Source organism: Populus alba, chromosome 11, assembly GCF_005239225.2.
Source record: "Populus alba chromosome 11, ASM523922v2, whole genome shotgun sequence".
In the NCBI taxonomy this organism is placed as follows: domain Eukaryota; kingdom Viridiplantae; phylum Streptophyta; class Magnoliopsida; order Malpighiales; family Salicaceae; genus Populus; species Populus alba.
In genome coordinates, this window is record NC_133294.1 from 19,400,390 (window position 1) to 19,419,998 (window position 19,609).

General features: G+C 32.5%; 3 protein-coding genes across 3 annotated transcripts; 1 reads left to right on the top strand and 2 right to left on the bottom strand.

Moving 5' to 3' along the window:
- Nucleotides 1-3,855: 3,855 nt before the first annotated feature.
- Nucleotides 3,856-6,339, bottom strand: LOC118031412 (protein SICKLE). The gene is made up of 3 exons (XM_035035822.2): nucleotides 6,200-6,339; nucleotides 5,659-5,979; nucleotides 3,856-4,985 (listed from the first exon to the last, which is right to left on the bottom strand). The coding sequence occupies exons 2-3, from the start codon at nucleotides 5,972-5,974 to the stop codon at nucleotides 4,270-4,272; spliced, it is 1,032 nt and encodes a 343-aa protein (XP_034891713.1). The 5' UTR covers nucleotides 5,975-5,979; nucleotides 6,200-6,339; the 3' UTR covers nucleotides 3,856-4,269.
- A 343-nt stretch (nucleotides 6,340-6,682) lies between these two features.
- LOC118031413 (double-stranded RNA-binding protein 1) lies at nucleotides 6,683-9,410 on the top strand. Its single transcript, XM_035035824.2, has 3 exons — nucleotides 6,683-6,901; nucleotides 7,335-7,597; nucleotides 8,103-9,410. The coding sequence occupies exons 1-3, from the start codon at nucleotides 6,877-6,879 to the stop codon at nucleotides 8,874-8,876; spliced, it is 1,062 nt and encodes a 353-aa protein (XP_034891715.1). The 5' UTR covers nucleotides 6,683-6,876; the 3' UTR covers nucleotides 8,877-9,410.
- Nucleotides 9,411-13,574: 4,164 nt separating this feature from the next.
- Nucleotides 13,575-14,790, bottom strand: LOC118031414 (uncharacterized). The gene has a single exon (XM_035035825.2). The coding sequence runs from the start codon at nucleotides 14,549-14,551 to the stop codon at nucleotides 13,913-13,915; it is 639 nt and encodes a 212-aa protein (XP_034891716.1). The 5' UTR covers nucleotides 14,552-14,790; the 3' UTR covers nucleotides 13,575-13,912.
- Between the last annotated feature and the right edge of the window lie 4,819 nt (nucleotides 14,791-19,609).

A 19,609-nucleotide genomic window follows, 5' to 3' on the forward strand; every position in this document is an offset into this window, starting at 1 on the left:
TATGCTTGTTGCCTGCGCATGCTTCGACATGCTCTCCTAAACAAAACTCCTCTGGCGTAGAAGAATTTCCACGTGAGATTATTAATACTCAGGAAAATGCTTTCCGTGAATGTTTTGCAAAGAGAACAGTAGACAACATTGTCCTAGACAAGAGATGAATCTATCGAGGGCTGTTACCCTTCTAGCAAGTCCTTCGTGTTACTTGCACTTACTGATTGTCTAGGTCTTGTGCATATAAAATGGCTTAAATCTTTTTGGGGTTTGGCTGTACTCCCTGTTTACTGATTATCTTTTATCCACGATGGCGAAATCACACTTAACGGGTTTTAACTTTCAACTTCTTTTGATTCTAGCAAAGAACTGGGTAAACTTGTTAAGAGATTTTGGAGATGCTTTTCAAAACTCATGCATTTTACCAAGTATATCATTCATATATGCCTTTATATTCCTTTCTAACTGGTCTTTAAAGACTTGGTCCGTCGTCTTGTGGCAAGTAGCTCCCAGGTTTTTAAGCTTGAATGGCATGGCCTTGTAGTAAAGCATCCTTATATATGTAACCAAGGATTTTTTTTCTTCATCTTCAAGGTGTATGAGAATTTGGTGATAACCTGAGTTCAAGCTTGGGGAAATTAGGAACTCAAAGTCAATCGTCTACCTCTAAAAGTTTATTTATTTTCTTATATATTAACTTCTACCTCTCTTCTTGAAGTCCCCCCCTTTTCTTTTCTTTTTTGACGTATGGGTTAAAAGAAATGACTTGTATTCAACATGCGTGCAACTTACTCATGGTTGATGCCTATAGTGCTAGAAGGTACGAAGGTGGAGTTATCACCATAGATCTTCAGGAGATATGTGAGGGCTCTTTACTGTTCAAGGTGATAAAAACTCTATACTGGTGATTGTACTAATTTATTTGCCTAAAAGGTGAACTTCTACAACTTTCTGCCATTTCTGTACATCTTTCCTTTCTTTATTTCACATGACTCTCCTAATCCTGTACTAACATAATCTTTTGTCCTTCCAGACAAATGGAGGTGTATCTTCTTGATGCCATTTGATTTCTCTTAATAGCAGCTACCCCCTTTTCAATGGAGAATTTCCTGCTTAAATATACAGTGCTAATGTAGGCATTGATCCCATTTATAAGGGGTCTACCAGTTATAAAATTGCAGGCCAAATGACTTTGAAGGTTTGCTTTAGAATCTTGCACATGGAATAAATACCTATAGTTAGCGGTATTTCTAGAATCTCAATTTGATTTTAATCAGGATCAATCTAGAGTTGACTATTCCCATATGGTTTTATAACATATTTGAAGAGAATGTTTATTGCATTGCTATAATCCACCAGAAACCTATGTACTTGACGATTGAAGAGGATTGTGCTGATTACTAAGGCATCCTCAAAGAGGAAAGTTACCCTTCTGCTTCTCCATCTTCTGAAGTAAACACAACTGGTTCATGCCATAAGTTTGGAGTATGAGAGGTAACCAGAACCTACTTTTCATATGATTTTTTCTTACAAGAGCCTCTCCTGGTGGATATCCCACCTAATATCATATTAATTTCAGACAATGCCTTATGGTTTGTTCCTGTCTCCTCTCCTTTGGTCACGATGGAAACCCTTATTATGTCCTTTTTTAAGGTAAAAAAATCTTTGATGACCCTTATATTTATGAAACAAATAATATTGTTTCTGATTCTAATTCTTCATTTTCATACGAGGGGATGATTCGCATACTTTTTCTTTTAGATAGTTGTAAAGACTCCAGCATAAAGTGGTGCTCAACGGTGTGATTTAGAGCTCTAGGAATATAAGGTGGTTGTGCACAGACCCTTCAAGTTTTTCTTGTATGTTTAAGGGCTACATAGACTGACCATGCTTTGGTTGTTCATCACTCCACTTGCAAAGATGTGTGTGTATTAAGTATTTAATAATGAAAACTCATTGATATGATTATTGAAATTAAGTTTTTACTGTTTCTGATAATTGAAGCTGTATTAAGTATTTAATAATGAAAACTCATTGATATGATTATTGAAATTAAGTTTTTACTGTTTCTGATAATTGAAGCTAAATCTCAATTTTAATGGATCTGCATTAGGGGAAAAAAAACCCTTCGGCTCAACAAAAACTATAACTGTTTAATGAATTTTTTAAAACATTTTAAATATACTCAAAACTAGTGGTTAATCCATGCTACGTCTCGAGAAGGTGGATTTTTTTTTTTTTGTAAGAAATAATGTTAAAGTGCCGCAAGTACATTTAAATAAGAAAGAAGAATTCGCACAAGGAAAAAAATAATGTATCTCATTAAATATAAAAAAATGAAATTAAATAAAAAAAATAAAAAAACTCATCTGAATCAATCTGAGTTAGCATAGCAAACTTATAATTTAAATATTAAAGATCGAGCCAACTAAAGTTAACTTGTCAAACACATAACTTATATTATGAGATCAAAATAACCTAATAAAAAATTAAATAAAGAAATTCATAAAGATTATATCAAATAAAAAAGGATAAAAAAAAATAAAAAAAATAATATTAACCCGCATTAACTTTTAAAAAATATAACCTGAATCATTAGAATAGAAATATTTTATTTGAAAAAATCATAAAACTCAATTCTTAACCAATCAAATATTAAAAAATGAAATTGAAAAAATTAATTCAATTATACAAAAGAATCTTGAATAAAAATTTAAAATTAAAATAATTATAATTAAAATTAAAATTGAGTCGTTACAATTATTTAATTTATTTTCAAAATAGAAGAGCTTGTTTGGGAGACCTTGTATACCAGGATATTACTTCAGGCCAGTTCTTTGCAAAGTGCCTGCTCGATTGGCTTGACCTATCATATGTTGTCTTGTTCATGGGTGATAAATTGATATGTATTATTATATTATTGTGAATAACACCTCTTAAAAAAAAAAAAAAAAAAAAAAAAACAGCCCAAAAAAATAAATTGGGCACTTGAAATAGACATTTTACATCAATTAAAAAGTTTTTAAAACCCCACACAAAAAAACCCTTTAAAAGACAAGAAAGACAAAAAATTAGGCAATTGAAATAGTTTTTTTTTCACATCAACCTAAAACCTTATAAAAAAAACCCAATAAAAAAAGAAATCAGTTTTGTTATTTTATAACAAAATAAACCAAGCTGAACCATATCAAAATTAGTCGGTTTAAATTAATTTCTAGTTTAGTTTGGTTTTAAATCTAAAAAAATAATTAGTTTAGTTATTTTTTAAAATAAAAACCGAAAATACTCCCCTTTACTCCATCTAATAATTGGCAATAATCTCCAGTGATGTGCAACAACAGCTACCGTCGCAGATCAAGCCCTTCATGAATGGTCCCATCGTCTGTTTTTCCAAGATAGAGCGGTTGCTTGGAGATTATTGGAATAAATACACAAAAGGATGAATTGCATAGTTCATGCGGTACAAAGGAATAGTGGTTCCTCATGCTCTAAATTCTAATCGTAACTTTGGAAGAGCAAATTTTGTCGATCTGTAGCTTTTTTCTGGGTCATGGTGGCCGTTAGATTACGCATGCTAGTGTTCTTGACCAAAATGAATCTAATATAAAATATAATGTAATATTGAACTGATGCATTGATGAAGCGGGGACCAACAATTTTCTGGCTACTGAAAAGGTCCGCCTCGAAGATCGGAAGCTAAGGTCTATAATAGGTGGACAAAGGGTCCTTCTGTCTCAACCACACTACACAGTTTCTATTTTTAGGGCACAAGACCATGTGAATCACTGTTACTCTTGGAGACGCAGTTCCATCAGAGAAACATGATTCATGTCTCTTAATTGCAGATCCACTAACATAAGATAATGGCTCCAAAAATAGGACTGGGACCTTTTTTCAATTTTCCATTTATGTTCGTTGAAGATTTCAAACTGAATATACATGATTATTATAGAATTAAAATGACAATTACTTGGCTCAAAACTAATATTGGTACCTGGACTACAAACAGTCATCTTATCATGAGAGTATCCGACCCTACAAAAATGTACTTGAAATATCACCCCTGTTTTAATGTTGCAGGAAACTTTCTGGAGTGGTGCCTTCAGCATCTAAAGATAGCCAGGTAGAGAACGGGAAAAGGCCATCCTTGTGCTATTATCCCTTAGATGCCTGCTTGGGTAGGCGATGATTACTCTTCTTCTTTTGGAATAAGCGCAATGATCCATGATTGGAACCCAGTTTACTACCATAGGCGAAGAGACATTCCATGAGCAGCAGTCATACATTGGGTGCATCATTGGTCGCTTCAGTGAATGCGGCAGAAAGATATTCTGCAAGGGTTTGTCCAGAAGTGGACTTGTTAGAAGACTCTGAAATTCTTGGTTTCTTCCCGCTAATTGATTTTGGAAGCCAGGAATTTGAAGAGACAGGTCCATTCAAATTATTCCCCGGAACATCTAGTCCTCTCCACAAAACAGGTTTTAGATGCTGCCATGGGTCTTCAACCATAGAGTTATCATAAAAACATTCTGGCTCCTGTGTTTCATTCAGTGCAAAGCCACGAGAACGAAAGCCTCGCCCTCTTCCACCACTCTGTCCAAGACCTGAACTGCTATCCCAGTATCCCTGGCCTCTTCCTGAACTAGCTGGACTCCTTCCATAACCTGAAACAGTCGATGGCCTGCTCCCTACTGGTCCAAAGCCAGGATTCCCTTGATGAATGGGATATGGTCTGGAAATTCCTCTGTAAGGAGTAGAGCTATGATAGCTTGCTGGGCCACCTGGTCCATTCCACATTTCAGGAGTTCCTTGATTCATGGTAAAAGGTCTAGCAAAATTGCTTGGGGTTCTATAGAAAGCAGCATTGTGATACGGTCCTTGCCCTGGATACATTCTCTGATTGGGTGAATAATTGCTTTGCATTTGATTCGCAGGTGAATAATTGCTTTGCATTTGATAAGCAGAAGAGGGGGCCACTTCAGGGTTCCTTTGACCTTCCAAGAAAAAAAGAGATAATCACAAAGTTCTAAAGATTGTCTACCACCCTATAGAGCAACAGGGTATAAACCATTTTGTTTTATTTTTAATATCACCATCAGCAAAAAATTAAGGAAAAAAACTATCATCCATGCACGACAAAACATTTTACTACATGAGCTTAGGGCAATTGCCCAAAAAATTCCATCCACGTACAACATTTCAGAATGATTCCAGGCAGCCAAGTTCTCAACTCAACCACAAGCTAGCAATAATGATCTACTAAAATATTACACACCGCAAAATAACACTCCCACCCCTGCTCCCCAAAGCCGCTTAGCCACGCTTGGCAACATTCGATTGAATGCCCCTTGAGCTGAAGGCGGCCAAGAGTTAGTTGATCTCTATTTAATATCTCTAAAGCTCCATATGACATCTATAGTATATACAGAAAGTGGAAAGCACCAAGAAAATTGCAATATGCTTATAGGAAAAATAACACCCTTTACATTGAACAAGTTATCTTACTTGAGTAGTTAATTTTTTCATCATTCTGTACTCCAGAAAAAATCACAACATGTTACATCACCATGATCCTTTATTTGCTAACATTCCAAACAACAAAAATCAAACATGAATTGATTCCATAGAAACTTTAGAAAAAAATAAGCTGTTCAAGCAGTATCCTACCTGGACGGGGAGAAGAAAACTGCGGCATGGAAGAAATATTATTTGGAGGTGTAAGACTTCGTGCAACCTGGTTAGCAGTAGCAGTCCTCTTTCGGTCGGCAGAAAATGCTGCTGAAGGGTCTGTATAAAAATCAAACCTTGGAGTCGCACTCAACTCCTCAAGTGCCGGCTGAGTTGCAGGGTTCTCAAGAAGCGGATTAGCAAGCAAACCTGGCACAGCAGAAGTTTCAACATTATCATTACAAGTTTCAGCCTGTGCAGAAGCTACCGCGCGCATTGCTTTCAATCTTTCACTTCTTTTTTCTGCATCCTCCATTTAACCTAAGAGAATAAACATCCAACTGGTTATAGTTATTAGTTGACAATTTAATCCCAGATTCTTAAAACCCCAAAACAATCCATTAACCATGCAGTATCACAGATTTCATACAGAAATAACGCTTATAAATAAATGGCATGAAATCAAAACATGAAAAATTAATCTCAAACACAACAAGAAGGGAGAAAAAGAGAGGATATCTTCAATTAAATATAAAAATACCTGAAATCGAGTGTCCTTTCTTCTAATTATAAACCCTAATGAGAAATTGCAGTTTTAGATAGCAAGCAAAATCTTGAAGAGGCAGAGACAGCAGAATCTTGAACGCTCTCGTCTTTGGTTAAAAGCCAGCGGGTTTTGTGACTTTTGTCTTCTCGGTTGAAGACGCCGGGGTTGTTAAATACCTGTTCGGTTGAAATGGATCTGGAAGCCCAATCTAGTTTATAAACGGGCCTTTGTATTCTAATAGGATAACTGGTCCCCCAAATTGGAGTTTTAGTTGGCCGGGCCCATTTGTGACTATCTATGGTTTGAGATTGATTTTGTCGAAAAATATATCTGCGAAAACCTCGAATCCATTTGTAATAAGAAATTTGTAATTTATTATTGTTTTTAAAAGTATTTTTTATTTAAAAATATATTAAATAATATTTTTATTTTTATATAAAAAAAATTAAAAGTAGTTTTTGAAAGCAAAACAAACACACACTGAAATAACAATGCACGCGAGTGAGTTTCCGCGAAAAAATAAGGTCCAGTCTCTCTGTCTCACACCGCCACTTGTTTTGCCGTCGACAAAGTAAAAGGCAACGAAATCATCGTTTGATCAAGCTTATTATCATCGCACTTTTCTTGCAACCTTCTGGAGACCAAAGAGAGCGAACAAGTAGATCATAACCATGCTCACCAACGAAGGATTCTCAGGTATATATCATACAATATTTTCTAAAGCTCTTGGTTTTGTTTTAGATCTCTGTTTGTGTACGAGGGCTACTATTTTAATATGATGATTGCTGAATTCCCCATTTGTTATTTGCATTTCTTCTTTTTGTATTTTCCTTACTTAAGTAAAAATAAAACGTAGATAATAGTTAGATGCAATTTTGGAAAGAATTTCCTTAATCTTTTTTAATTAAATAAATAAAATTTTAATTATACTATTCTTGAGGAAGAGCATTGGCTGCTTGAGTTATTTTAACATCGCGAAGACTCACGAATCGGTTGAACGGATTGGAGTAGTATTGATAAATTAAGGTGGAAACAAATGGGTGCCTTGTTAGAAAAATGATTTGCTTAGTGATACTTGTCACTGAATGTGAGAGACAGACTCTTATTTGTTTTGTCATCTATCTTTCAGGTGTATCGAATTGCTATGTGTTCAAGAGTCGATTGCAGGAGTATGCACAAAAGGCTGGCTTGCCTACTCCTGTATATGAGACAATCAAAGAAGGCCCTTCCCACGAGCCATCCTTCAGGTCCACTGTGATTTGGAAGGATGTAAGATATGATTCTTTACCTGGCTTTTTCAATCGAAAGGCGGCAGAGCAATCCGCTGCCGAGGTTGCTCTTGTGGAGTTGGCTAAAGCTGGTGAAATTAATGAATCCACTTCTCAACCTGTTGTGAGTTTAGCCTCTACCATATAATGAAAGTTCTAACTTCATTTTGGTTCCATAATGCTGTGTCGAGTCTGATATAACGCAAAAGGTCATTGCTTTGCTTCACTTTTTATCTCTGCATTTCATGTTATAAAGATATTCGGAGTTTTGGACGTTAGATTTGAAGTTATGTTAAATATGCTTCTCCTTTACTACTTGTTATATTTGTTGCATAAAAGGCCATGGCTGGACTTTTTGGAAGCCACAAAATGCCCTAGCAGCTTCCATGTAGCTAAATATTAGTGTAATCATTGTCACTTCAAGTTGTTACTTTTGTGCCTTCTGATTTTGGAGTGGACTTGATCCTTGAGTGTTAAGGCTTGTTGGCATCCATAACTGCTCCTGTCTAATCGATGAAGTTGCAGGTTTTCATGTGTAATGTGAGGTGGTCATTACTGCTGCACTTGAACTATTCGTAGTGTTCTCAGGTATTTTTCTCCCACCTGACCTTCATTGTTTTTCTCTTCAGCATGAAACAGGATTGTGCAAGAATCTACTTCAGGAGTATGCTCAAAAGATGAATTATGCAATCCCATTATATGAGTGCCAAAAGGATGAAACACCTGGAAGAGGACTTGTTTTTAAATGCACCGTTGAGATTGGGGGGATTCGGTATATTGGAGCATCAACTAAAACAAAAAAGGAAGCAGAGATCAAAGCTGCTAGAACTGCTTTGTTAGCAATCCAATCGAGTGGATCTGAAAAACAAAGTGGCAGCTCTCAATTGACGGTAATTCCTTGCAGAAAGAGGGGAGTTGAGGCTAGTTTTCAAGAGGAGGCGGAAAATGTTCCCAGGCCAAAGAAGGCTCGGTTTAAAAAGAAAATGTTGAAAAAGAAACTCTCTAGGGACAGGATAAACAATGCTCAATGTGAACTCACTGAAAAATTGAATATGGTAAATGGTCAATCAGGATCAGAAGCAGACCAAACAGATAAATCTGCCATCCGAGGAGCAAATTGCAAACTTTTAACAATGGAAACGACTTTCCAGGATGGGAAGTCAGACACCAACTTGAATGAGAGAGAAACATTTGATAATGAAGGGATTTTGACTTCCTATGATGCTGGTAATCCTGAAAGTGTACAGTTGGCATCTCCAAATTTTAATCAAAGCAATCATGGGATTGGTGCTGAAATATCAGCCAAATCTAATGCAGGCACAGGTAAGGTTACTGGAATTATAGAGGTGGCTTCAATGGCAAACAATTCTGTCCTCGCTCCGATAGGGACTTCAAACGCTTAAAACCCTTAGAGAGAGAATTGCAATTGGTGCGGGGCAAGGGTAGGGCTTACTGGAAATAGATTAAGGTTTGGTTGCAGTTGTCTGGATTTGGTATTCTGAGATGATGGGGGTGGAGGCGCTGAGAGTTTCTATAGATTAACATTATGAGAATTTCAAGTCATCGGCTGAGTAAGTTGTCCTAAAACATTGGCTTAGAGAGGTGAACTCTGTTAACAATATTTGGCATGCATCCTTTCTACTGCTCCATCTGTGTGCGTTTACAGGCGTTGGCATCTTTGAAGCGGCGGTGGGAGATTATATGAAGCATTTGTACCCTCACCAGGTATCTGCATTTAAAACTACTTTGATCAGCTCCTCTATATAAGTATTGTTTTGGTAATGCAATTGTCAATGGTAGTTGATGAGGATGCATTTCTAATGGTGCGGTGTGTGTTTTTGCAATGAGTTGTGCTTTGTGGAATTTCGAAACAGGGATTCGTTGAGCATGCATTCACTCGTGCTAGTAAAATTCCAAGCAACTGTAAACATTTCTAATGGTGCGGTGTGTATTATTGCAATGAGTTGTGCTTTGTGGGCTTGAATCTCTTTCACTAAATTCCTTCCAAGCCCAAAGTGGGCTTGAATCTCTTCCACTAAATTCCTTCCGGGCCCAATAAAATATAATATGATAATAGCACCTGTAAACAGGCCTGATAAGGCAAGGATAAATGCGGCTCTGTTGATGTTACTTCTTTAGAGGCCACCACCCAATTGAATAGCGGATCGGATAAAATATATATAATGAATGTCCATTGCCGCATTAAACTCTTTGTCCGGGGCACCGAAATTGGTCCTGCCCGGCCAGTTAACTTGGATGTCCGGATCCAATTCTTTATGATCGGGAAACAGCTGATTTGATGTGAATTAATTAATTTATTAAGTTTAAATACAACCTAGCTAAAACTTGGTTTTATATTAAGAATAAAAATATTTCAAGAAGCCGCATTTTAACCCTTTTTTAATATAATAAAACGACGTTGACACTGTGTTTGATCGACTTGGTTGTGCTTAATAATGTCTTTTTAAAATCTATTTATTATTTAATTATATAATAATAAAAAGCTTCATGCACAAGAAAGCTACAAAATAATTAAAAAAAAAATCATTGTGATATGTAGCATAAAAAAATTGTTTTATAATGTTATATAAAAATGCATAACCTTAATCGAAAAGAAACAAAAAATAAAATTCTATTTAATCAAATAATATCCATACAAAATTTAGAGGTCGAATAAATTTTTAAAAAATCATTAAGGGTGGAATAAAAAGAGTACTTGCCAATATAATTAAAAAAAAAAAAAAAGGACCATGATCCCAGTATTAAAAAGATCTAGAAAACTCCATAAAATAAAACAAATAACAAGTTAAATCCTTTATTCAGCGCAATATATGCAATAATGAAATTAAAAGGAAAAGGGTTTACATGAAACAAATGAACAAAATTACAAGGAACAACAAAATAAATACTATTGTAATACAGAGTATTTTCCCTTAGTAGCAACCGCGAGCACAGTAAATATAAAGGAATCACCAGTGCTCTTTCTAGAAGCTTAGCATAGCACCCGTCCCTGTATACAAGATCAAAAGACCGAGTGAGAAGTTTGCTAGTCACGCGTCAACATACTTTTGGATTGAGAGTGGGAAGCCTCTTCGGTCCAGACCAGAAATGGACAAACCTTGGAATAAGGGCTCACACCTCCTCCTGAACTATATTCAACGGCCACCTTGTGAGATATTTAAATCAAATAGATAAGTTGTGTTCTAGAATCAGGAGACGATAAACCACCCACCACCCACCACCCACCACCCACCACCCACCACCCAAAGGAGAATGAAGAATAGTCAACTTTGAAGTCTTGCAAGGGACGTTATCAACTCTCCTTTTTTTGTTTGAAATTCTCAAGGATTGTCTATTCATTCGTCTAATAATTTTCGATAAATTTCAGTGTTTTCAAAATTAAAAGAAGGGTACATGGAAAAACTCTCCAGACTTTTGATTGGAAAATTATTTTGGTGAGTTTAACACTAGTTTACTGGGGTATTACGGTTTTTTTACCAGGCTTATTTATCACTATCAAATAAATTGAGAATAAATATTTTTTTTTCTCATTTTAATTGTAAAATGAAACGATCAAAATGTTCTTGAAAATAAAAAAAATTAAACTTCATGTCAAGAGGTATTTTCATATATTTACAATCGTTGTTTTGTTATTATAAATTAAGGTGAATAGCAATTTAATATTTGATCAAATATAAAAATAATAAAAAATTAAAATACAGAGTAAAACAATAAAAATACGCTTAAACTAGCAAAATTTAAACATGAGGTCAACATGCATTTTCAGCTTTTCACAATGGGTTTTTTTTTTGTTGTAATTACATAGTCAGCTCATGGGAAATTTCATGTTTGGCTAAATAAAAAATTAAAATAAAAGGTGGGCGAGGTGTACAACATCTAAAAATACCCTTTTGTCGTGTTGTCGGAATCGCCACCATATCATCTTCTAGTTGGTGTGGCGCGTGTTGGCATTGATAGTCCGGTTTGTCACCGATAGATCTTTTCTTTTCTTTTCTTTTCTCTTTTCTCCTCAAAATATTACAACTTGACTCTCTTTGTTGCTAGTATTTCAACTTTTGTCCTTATTCTTTTAATTTCTAATTTTTGTTCTTGACCTTTTTATAGAAGATTCATTTGTTTTTAATTTCATCCTTCAATCATAATTTATATAGAATTTTTCATTTTGATCCACATTCTTTTTTTTTTCTTAGCCCTTTTATAAAAGTTTTATCGATTTTTAATTTTATCATTCAATTCAAATTGATTGTATTATATTTTCTAATTTGAACTTTGTTGTTTTGATTTCTAAATTTTTTCTTAGTTCTTTTGTAAAAGTTATTATTCTTTTCAATTTATACTTCAATCAAAACTTTGTTTTTATTTTTATGTCTTTTTCTGATTCTTATTCTTTTGATTTTTTTAGTTTGTTTACTAAATTGATTTTTCTTTTCAATTTCACATTCTAATCAAATAAAAAATTTATTTTTAAATTTTAATATTTATTCTTTTAATTGCTATTTTTTAATCATTTTGCATAATTGAGATTCCTTTTTCAATTTTATTTTACTATATTTGATTGATTGAAAATTAAACTCTATGTTTTTTTCATATGAGGCGCTTAGAGTCTAATAACCTAGGTAACAAGTTTGAAAAGTTATGCATGTTTGATAGGATATTTTAGGTTGACTCAGCATTTATTAACAGGGTTACAAGTTTGTCATGTTAATTTAGGTTGACAAATATTGATTTTTTATGTTATTTTTTACTCCATTTCGTTCTTCCATATTTAATGGGCTATGAATCCAAGTACTATCTTTTCCTTTTTTTTTTTTTAATTGAATTAGAACCAGTTTCTTCACTTTCAGACGGATTTGTAATCTGAGTCATATTTTTCTTTCAAAAAAAAACACGTGACAACTAAATAATATTTTTTGCATAAAAAAATAGTTCAGCCTCACGGTGAAGGACAATCATCAAGGCTAGTTATAATACCAAATTATAAATAAAGAAATTAAGATTTTTAAATATATTAGATTATATTTAACTTATTTTTTTATGAAATAGTCAAATATTCAAAAAATATCTTTGAATTTATTCTAGTATTATCAAATATAAAAGAATAATTCACATCCAAAAAAAATCTATTTAAAAAAAAAAGAAGCTATTTTTCAAGTAAACAATCAGGATCTTAGTTTTTTTTTTTTTTTTATGTTACAAAATAACATGTTTAGGTGAACTAATGTTTTTTTTTATATGAACAATTTTAAAACTAAAATAGTTTTCTTAAAACAATAAAAACTAATTGTTATATTTTGTTTTTTGTTTTTTATACTGACAACAAAACTATTACAATACCATCAAAACCACCACTAGAACTGTTCACTAATATATTATAATTTTTTTTATTATTATTATTATAAGATTATTATTATTATCATAACTATTACAAATATTATTTTTATCATCGCTTGTATACCACCTTCTCTTATTTTAAATTATCGTCATTATTATTTACCGTGCAATCACCATCATCATTAACCTATAGTATTTTACAAATATATTTAAACAATTATATAAATTTGATATCATTATAACCATTATTATAACTATTATCTTCATTATTACGTTATATCAACCATTACTGTATTGTTATTATTACTAGTATAATTACTATACCGCTACCATGATCACCCTTCTACAATCATAATTAAACAAAATGTGTTGTATCATTAGTTTTATATTTCAACTAATACTATATTTTTAAATTAAATAAAAATGTATATAAAAACATTTTATTCATGTATTTTTGTTAAAAAATAAAGAAATAAAAAAAATCATAAAAATAAAATAGTTTCCTTTTTGTTTTATACAAGCCAAAAAAACAAGAGAAGATGATACCAAGTACCCCTTTCGATGTCGATTTAGGATTTTCTGCAAGATAATTAGACTGTTACTATTATTATCTATGAATAAAAATAAGTTGAATGTTTGCCGTTAATCCCATACGAACCAAACCATTTTATGCGATAAACCATTTCACAAATCAGTAAGATTGTTTTTTTTTTCTACAATATTTGCTTGTAATTTAGTAGAACTTAAAAGAAAGAAAGAAAATATTATTTGAGGTTTGAGGTAACCACAGGATACAAGGGCTAAAGGAAAAGCTACTCTTGCTCAATTGGATTGTGCATCTGAAACCTTTACCACTTATTCTAAAAATATTCAAATGGTCAGCATCTGCCCAAGATTACAATAATCTGTTGTTCAAGTCTTGGATCGGAATTGTAGAATTCACAAAAAGAGGGAGGGAGGGGGGCATATCTCCTCGTTTTCATGTTACTGAATCAACTCCCCTTTTCATTTGAAGAGAAAAAAGAAAAAGAAAATACAATACTAAAGGTTTTTGCAAGAAATCAAAATCAAGAAAGACCAAAAGCCGTTAAGAACGCAGGAGGTCCAATTTCTCTTTCGCCGAAGCCAACTCAGGCTGCAACCTCAAAGCCTCCTCATAAGCCTCTTTAGCTTCCTCTATCATTTTCTTTGCCTCGTAACACTCACCTAACAAACAAAACGCTTTCGCATTATCCTTATTCAACTTAACTGCCTCGGTCAAATCCTCAATCGCCGGTTCAACTCGTCCGCGCCGATTCATCCCCATCGCCAATTCAGCCCTCTTAAACAACGCATCCCCTTTCTCGCTCGCGCTTAACGACTTAACCGCCAGCGGCGACAGAGCCACGTTTATCGATTCCAGAGCTGATGTTCTGAACCCTTGCAGATCGAGAGATAAGGCTTTTAAGATGTGAGAAGCGGCGTCTTTGGGGTCGAGAGAGATGGCTTTGTTGGCTTCGTCTTCAGCTTGTTTGGCTAAGGAGGTAGCTGTGGACCGAGAGTTGGAGGGCGATCTGGCTTGAGCGATAAGCTGGGCGCCAAGAACGAAGTGGCGTTTAGCTTGGAGATCGGCGCGGTTACGGTAACGGAGTTTGGAGAGGAATTTTTGAGGGATGTTATGCATAGCTAGAAACATGAAAACTCCCAACAGCATCAGACCTGCTTGTAGCAGAAGATCGAATATCATTTTTCTTTTCTTTTTTCTCTGTTTTTGCGTGATTTTTTCTTCTTTAGGGTGGGGGGGGATATGTTTTTGGAGAGGGAAGGGGATGAGAAGTTGTTGGGATAATAAGGACCGTTGCGTTCGTAGATTGATCGTCGGCAAATGAATACAGCCGCCCTTCTCTCTGCTTTATTATTGACCTATGACGATTAGCTTTAAATTGACCATTGCCGTTGTCTATTTCGGCTCCTTGTGGATTTGTCAGATATTATGCTGGTCTGAGGAAAATAGGAAAGGAGGGTTGATTTAAAATGCGGTAAAAGTTATTTTTAAAGTATTTTTTTATTTATAAATACATTAAAATAATATTTTTTTATTTTTTAAAATTTATTTTTGATATCATTATATCAAAAAAATTTAAAAATATAAATAAATAAAATTTTAAATTTTTATCAATCTCTACTCGGGCTGCACTTCTTAATAGAAGTTAAAGGTGTTTTAAACTTAAAACACAACTATTGTTGAGAATACAAATATATTGTTATTGAACATGATGGTTATTCTAAAAACCATGTCTCTCAATTTAATTAACATGCATGAAAAGTTAACCCAAAATTTTATGAAGATTCAATAATAATAAAATGAGATTCAAGTTCCAATGATCAAGAAATAATAGGTTATTGAGAATACACTGAGGCTCTATTTTTGACACATTCAATAACATTAGAAAGATCTTCATGAGATGATTCTAACCACATTTTAAAATACCTATAAACATGATTGTAATTTGTTAGGAGTTTTGTTCGAGAAAAATTTAGAGTTAATTACGATCTCATTTGATGTTCTTTCAAGGTGGGGTTAGAATTATCTCGTTGAAATCTTTCCAACGGTACTGAATGTGTCGAAAATGTAGTCTCAATATGTCTCTAGTAACCCATTCTTTCTTTCATTTTTTTCTCTTATTTTTTTTCTCCTACTGCATCATCTTACCTTTTATTTCTTTATTGACTATTAGATCTTGAATCATATTTTTTAGCCATTAGATCTTCATAAAACATTTGGGTGGCCTTTGTTTAGGTTAATTAATTTATAAAAAGAAGATGTTTTGAAACATTCATTAAACAATCGTTATTTCAAATAGTAGTTGAATATAAAAACATATTTTAAGATGCAACTGCTATTCAAAATAATGGTTGTGTACAAAAATGATATTTTGAAACGTAATTGTGTTTAAACTATATTATTTTTTAAATATTTTTTCAACCTGTGTTATTGTCCCAAAACTTTTAGCAAACTATGTTATTTTTCAAAAATAAATCCAGAAACAAAAGCACTTGGATGAGTTATGTAAAGTTGTTAGCTTGTTATTTTTTAAAAGAAAAAAAAAACAACAAAAATAGAATTATTATATTTGTGTCATTATAGGCAGTTTTATGAATGATATGACCATCTTGATTCTAAATTGGATCTAATTGGTGAAAAAATAATTTTTTTATTGTTGAGTTTTTTTAGCTATTTTTCAAAGAAAAAAAAATAATTTGCCTAATTATTCTCCAAACTTATGACCCAACCTTTGAACCAAGTCAATTTTCATCAAGTCTCATAATTATATTTCATAATCATAATAGATTTTAATGTGTAATTCCTTTTTTGTTAGGCGATTTGAAGTTTTTTTTAAAAAAATTAGTATAGTGACATAAAAAAATTGAAAAAATAACACAACCTATCGAATATTTTGAATAATGACACAGTTTACTAGGTCACATGCAATATTTGTAACTCGAGAGTCTATATCCATTAATCGCTAAAAAAAAATGCCCAGGACAATTTTTTCAACTTTTTAACTAACTACCACAAAAAAACAATCGACAACTCTTAATTCAGAAACACAATTTACAATTCATCTCCCTAATATAATTAAAAAGTCAACACACCTCAAAATTCATCAAAATTATCAATTCATAATTAAACACAATGAAAAATCACATAACATTTGATTAAATTTAAATTGGATTCATAATTTTTATAACATTAAAGCATATAATCTAACTAAATTTAAAATTTTTCCCAACTTATGGACAAGTCTGCACCACCCTAATTCATTAAACTCGAGGACAGGCTTATAGCATCCGTGTAGGTGTCAACACTAAAATCACCACAGCTCGTAGACAAGCCTAAAATGCTTGTAGATGAGCTTAAATCACTTGTGGATGAATATGCCTCCCTAACTATATGTTCTCATTTATGATAAGCAATCTCATCTTCTACTAAACCTGCTTTGAAATTTTTAGCCTCCTCAATCTTCTCGAATCCACCACGAACATGAAAGACATATATTAGAAAACAAGTTGAGACTAAAAATAAGCTTAAAAAAGCAGGAAAAAAACAAGCAAGCCAGGTAAACCTTATAAACCTAGGTTAGTCTCTCAAATCTACAATCCATTAAATCCTAGATAAAGGCTCAACCAATAAGCTAAAGACTAGGCCAATTAAATGTTGAATGGTAAAATAATAAAACAAAATCAATAAAAAAATTAAAGGTAAAAAAAAAATAACAATAAAAAAAGGGTTATAGTTGTCACAATCGCGTTTTAAAGAAAGAAGAAAAATCTATGACTTGATTATAGCCCTAATTGGACCAAATATGTTGATTTTATTTTAATTAGATCATTCAAACATATGTAATGACAGTAAGCGAATCAATTTTTTTAAAAACAATTATCACAATAACTTGAGAAACAAACCTTTAGAATGATTAAATCCGGTAAAAAAAAGGGAGTGGAACAACCCAAGCCAACCTGAACCCGTTAAATCCGCAATCTAAGTCATGGGATCAGGATAACCCAGTAGAAAAGAAATAGAAGAAAACACAAAGCCAATTTTTTAAAAAAAAAAATTAATGTCAAACAATGAAACTAAAAAAGAAATAAATACAAAAAAAATGTAAACCCGCATTAACTTTTTAAACCCGTGACGCAGGTCATTAGACTGGAAGCACCATAAATAAATAAAATGCAAAACCCAATTCTCGACGAATCAAACGTTGAAGGATAAGATTGAAAAAAAATCAATTATAAAAAAAAATCTAAAAAAAAGCAATTAAAAGAATAATAATAATAAAAATATTATAGGGAAACTACAAATTGTTTACTGAATGGGTGAAATTGAAAAGAGAAATAACTTTAACAAAAAAATAAAAAATAAATAAGGACTAAATTGAAAAAAAATATACTATAAATTAGGATTGCAAGATGAAACTGAGAACTAATAAAAATTATACAAAAGGGTAAAAAAAACAACTAAAATAAAAAGAATGATGATCAAAATGGAAAAAAACCAACACATGGCAAATTAAGATTGAATAATAAAATAAAATGCACTTGAGGTCTTGGCCTAGCGGTGGAAGGGGTTTGTTCCCTTTCTCTGCACCAGGGTTCAAACATCACTGTGCACGCCTGTCACCCCCGCGGTGCCTTACATGCTCACTGGGTTTGCAGGATGTTCAGTGGGCTGTGGGATTAGTCGTGGTGCGTGCAAGCTGGCCCTGACACCCACGTAAATAAATAAATAAAAAGATTGTATAATAAAATTAAAAAAAAATCAAAACTTTACAAAAGGCCAAGAACAATAAATTAACAATAAAAAAATATGGATAAATCCAAAAAATAAAATAAAATTAGGGGTTATTTTAAAATTTTGGAAGGTCATGTGGAAATCAAGATTTGAAAAAGAAAAGGAAAAAGCCGAAAAGACCTCTAGTGCCAAATTAACCGAGCATCTATTTACAGCACGCATCATCAGTTATGGAAGGACCGCTAAGATGATTCGAATGTTGCTATGAAAGCTGGTATTTGGACGTCAAACGACAATACACACATGACCCGAAGAACACAACCACAATTCACGTGTTAATGGGTACAACACACGTGTTAATCACTCTTTTTAATAATATTTATTATAAAAGTAAATTATTAATCCGCCGCTCATCCCACTTAACTATAACAAAAAAAACAAAAAACAGGGTGAGATAACTAAAATGTCCTCGGTTGATAGTTAAAGTTTTTTTACTACACGAGCATCCCAGTAATTTTACGGTGTATTTATAATTGAAAATTCATAACAACCCGGTTCAAGTTTTTTTTTTTTATTGAGAGCTATTAAGTACTTTTATTGTTTTTTAAAAAAGCAAAAGACCTCGTTACTCTCCGACTTTAGGTCAACTTTTCGTGTCGAGAGGGGCAAGGTTATCTTTTCACTTCACTGTATAAATCCACAATGCTATTAAGTAGTGTTTAATTTTATAATAATAGTTATTTTAAAAATATTTTTTATTTAAAAAATATATCAAAATAATATTTTTTTTTTTATTTTTAAAAATTTATTTTTAATATTAATATATTAAAACGATCTTTAAACAAAAAAAGCAGTTTCTTTTAGCAGACATGTTATAAATCTAGAATTACCGTGTGGATTTAACCTTTTTATTTTAGTTTATTTTGTTATAATAATATCAAGGACAGAGAATAAATGAGACCTGCAAAAAAAATCAGAAACTAATCCATTAAGCCAATATTGATATTATAGATGAAAATAAATAAAAAAAATCTAAAAAATAGATATCGATTATTAGATGACAGATGACAATTTAGAATTTTGAAATTCAATTAACCCTACTCAACTTATATATCCTATAAACCCATTATTTATCACATCTTAATTAATTTTTTTATATGTTAATTGATTCAGTTGGTATAAATTATTTTGTTACATCTTATAACAAGTTTTTGGGTTAATTTATTGATATCAAATCCTTGTTCTAATTAAACCCAATCCATAAAAATTAGCAATATAAAATTAGCTCATTTATATCTGTAATATCTATAAAAATTTAGCCTAACCATTAAATCCAACCCGCTCATGTAATTTTTTTAAAATAAATCAAGTTTATAATTTGTTAAATAACAAAAATTATATTAAATACAATTATAATCTCAAACCTAACCCAACTCCATTAATCAACACCCTTTTTTAGCATGACTGAACTTTCGAAAAAAATACAATCTTGGGTCATGAAATATCACG